The 2,478-nt window shown below is 36.9% G+C and overlaps 1 protein-coding gene across 1 annotated transcript in view; it reads left to right on the top strand.

Moving 5' to 3' along the window:
• LOC102827911 (tudor domain-containing protein 5-like) overlaps positions 1-2,478 on the top strand; it is a gene marked incomplete at its 3' end in the record, with an annotated part of 101,130 nt that overhangs the window by 60,790 nt on the left and 37,862 nt on the right. The window contains exon 4 of the mRNA XM_006867106.1: positions 562-645. Within this exon, the coding sequence (XP_006867168.1) occupies positions 562-645 (84 nt within the window). The remainder of the gene's footprint in view (positions 1-561; positions 646-2,478) is intronic.

Below are 2,478 nucleotides of genomic sequence, written 5' to 3' on the forward strand. Positions count from 1 at the left end.
TTTTTTTTTTTCTTCCTCTAGTTGAGTTCTGATTATCAAGCCATCAAGACTAGGTCAAATGGGTACTATCTGCAAGTTTGAGTGTTCTTGTGCGTCTCCCCTCACTTCATATCAGCTGGATTCTTCACTTTCAGCTCTAGCCCTTTGTAGCTATATCCTTGTCCATGGGCTCAGGGGTCCTCAGGTCTTACTGCACTTTCGACCAACCAGCCCTTTTCTCTCTCATCTCCAGGTCAACGCTAGTCCATGGAACGTGGATGACCACAGCCCATTTCTTCATTGCTGCCTTTCCCCCTCTTCCACTCACCAGTAGACCAATGTGGTCATCAGAAAGCTTACATGCCTGCTCATGTGTTCCCTTTGAGTTTCAGTATTAGAGGAGGGTTTGACCTGAAGTGACTTGATTGCTTGCCTTGATGGCTTCCCAGTGAACAAACTGGCTTATTCTTGAAGTAGGCAATCATACTGCCATTTTTGTTTTGGGCATATTTACCTTTTATTTTGTATTTAGTAAGAGGACTATGATTTGAACTTTCTCTCTCTCTTTTTTTTTTTTTGTAGTTGGAGAACACATTCAAATCAGTTATTGCCCAACTTGGACCTGGAGGGACTATAGATCCAGAGATAAAACAAAAATTAAAATTTGTAAGTATTTTCTGTTTCTGGAAAACAGATAATAGTTATGATTAAGTATCATTTATGGTTGAGTTTAATTTGCCTACTTATCTATTTATCTTGCTTTCTTATTTATCATTTTATATTTATGCTCAGTGCTTTTAAATATATAGCAAATGAGTAGCTATTCTTTTAGCATGAGAAAAAAGTAAGTGCATGAAACTGCAGTGTCTCTACCCCCTCCAAATACTAAACAGTGTTACTGTCCTATCATTTTCACATATACCTCATGACTATATTATTAAGCTTACATCATACATTGTAGGTATTTATGTTTCTTCTTTGAATTGCTTGATAATGTCCTTGGTTTAATTTTCTATTTCTCTTATTAATTTATGAATGTTTTTGTGTTGTTAGTTATTAGATCAGAGGGTATGTATACTTTAGAATCTTGGTGAAAGTGGCTAAATCTGGTGAAAGTGGCTGATTTAAATAATCAGGATGCCTTCATAACTGCGACAGTTTTCTGGGAAAAACGCAGAACACTTGCTACATTTAGGCCCTCTTTTCTGCTTTTAATCATTTAAACTAAAACATGAACTCTTCTTTCCAAGGAGGAAATAATTTTAGTTCAGTTTCTTAAATGACTTCTAGGTTTTTTTTTTTTTAGTTGCCTGTTACTCATGATGAAGTTTTTGAAAAAAGAATAACTGTAGATTTTTCTCTGATTAACTTTGCTTATAAATTTTGGTGTATTGTTGAATTTAATTTATGGGTATTTTGAATTTAAATATTTATCAAAGTTGTTGTTGTTAAGTGCCGTAGAGTCGGTTCCGACCCATAGCGACCCTGAACAGGGTTTCTGAGGCTGTAAATCTTTACGGGAACAGAAAGCCTCATCTTTCTCCCGCGGAGCAGCTGGTAGTTTCGAACTGCTGACCGTGTGTTTCACAGCCTGATTCGTAACCACTACGCTACCAGTAGGACTGCTTATTTTAAAATGTAGTTTTTTAGGAAACTTTTCCTATGGACCTTTACTTTTAATTGCCAGTGAAAATACCATTTTGTAAGATGAGCAAAGTACCGCTTTATAATTTCAGCAATCAGGAATTACTCGTTTAGTGTTGATTTATAAATGATCACTTATCCTCATTTTGACTACCTAAATTAGTGATTTGTGGGATTCATGTTGACCTTCCTACCAGCGTTTTCAACCTAGGTTGTTGTTGTGTTTTTTTTTAAAGTAATATACTACCGTGGATTTTTTTCTCAGCCTTGAATAAATAAATGAGCAAGGACCATCGTAAGAAAACTATAATTACAGGTTCTCCTATTGAGAAATACAGTCTAATTTCCCTCCCCCTTGAATCTGGCCTGGCTTTAATGGCTTGCTTGACAAATAGTGATATTTTGGGGACTTCAGTAGGTAAGTCATAAGAAGTCTTGCAGCTTCCACCTGAGCCTCATGGAACACTCACTCTTCAAGCCCTGAGTCACCTTGTGAAAAGTCCCGTGGCCTCAAGAACACCCAGCTAGCATCCTAATTAAGTGCAAGCTAGTCATGTGGAGAGAAACAAAGATGTTTGGCCAGCCACAGCTGTCGCACCCTCCACCCATGTGATGCACATCACTGCAGAGGCTTCATATATTGTGAACTAGAGGAGCCATTGTTCTTTGTGCCTTGTCCGAACCATAAGACATAATTTGTTTTAATCTGTTAAGTATTGAGGTAGTTTGTTATGCATCAGCAGGCAACCAGAATACCTGTAATAAAAAAATTAGAAGTATCAAATAAGTATTTATCATCTGTTAATTTTTGGGACCTAAACTGCTATATGTGATCCTATAAACCAGAAACCAAAT

The sequence above is a fragment of the Chrysochloris asiatica genome, unplaced genomic scaffold, assembly GCF_000296735.1.
Source record: "Chrysochloris asiatica unplaced genomic scaffold, ChrAsi1.0 scaffold00100, whole genome shotgun sequence".
In the NCBI taxonomy this organism is placed as follows: domain Eukaryota; kingdom Metazoa; phylum Chordata; class Mammalia; order Afrosoricida; family Chrysochloridae; genus Chrysochloris; species Chrysochloris asiatica.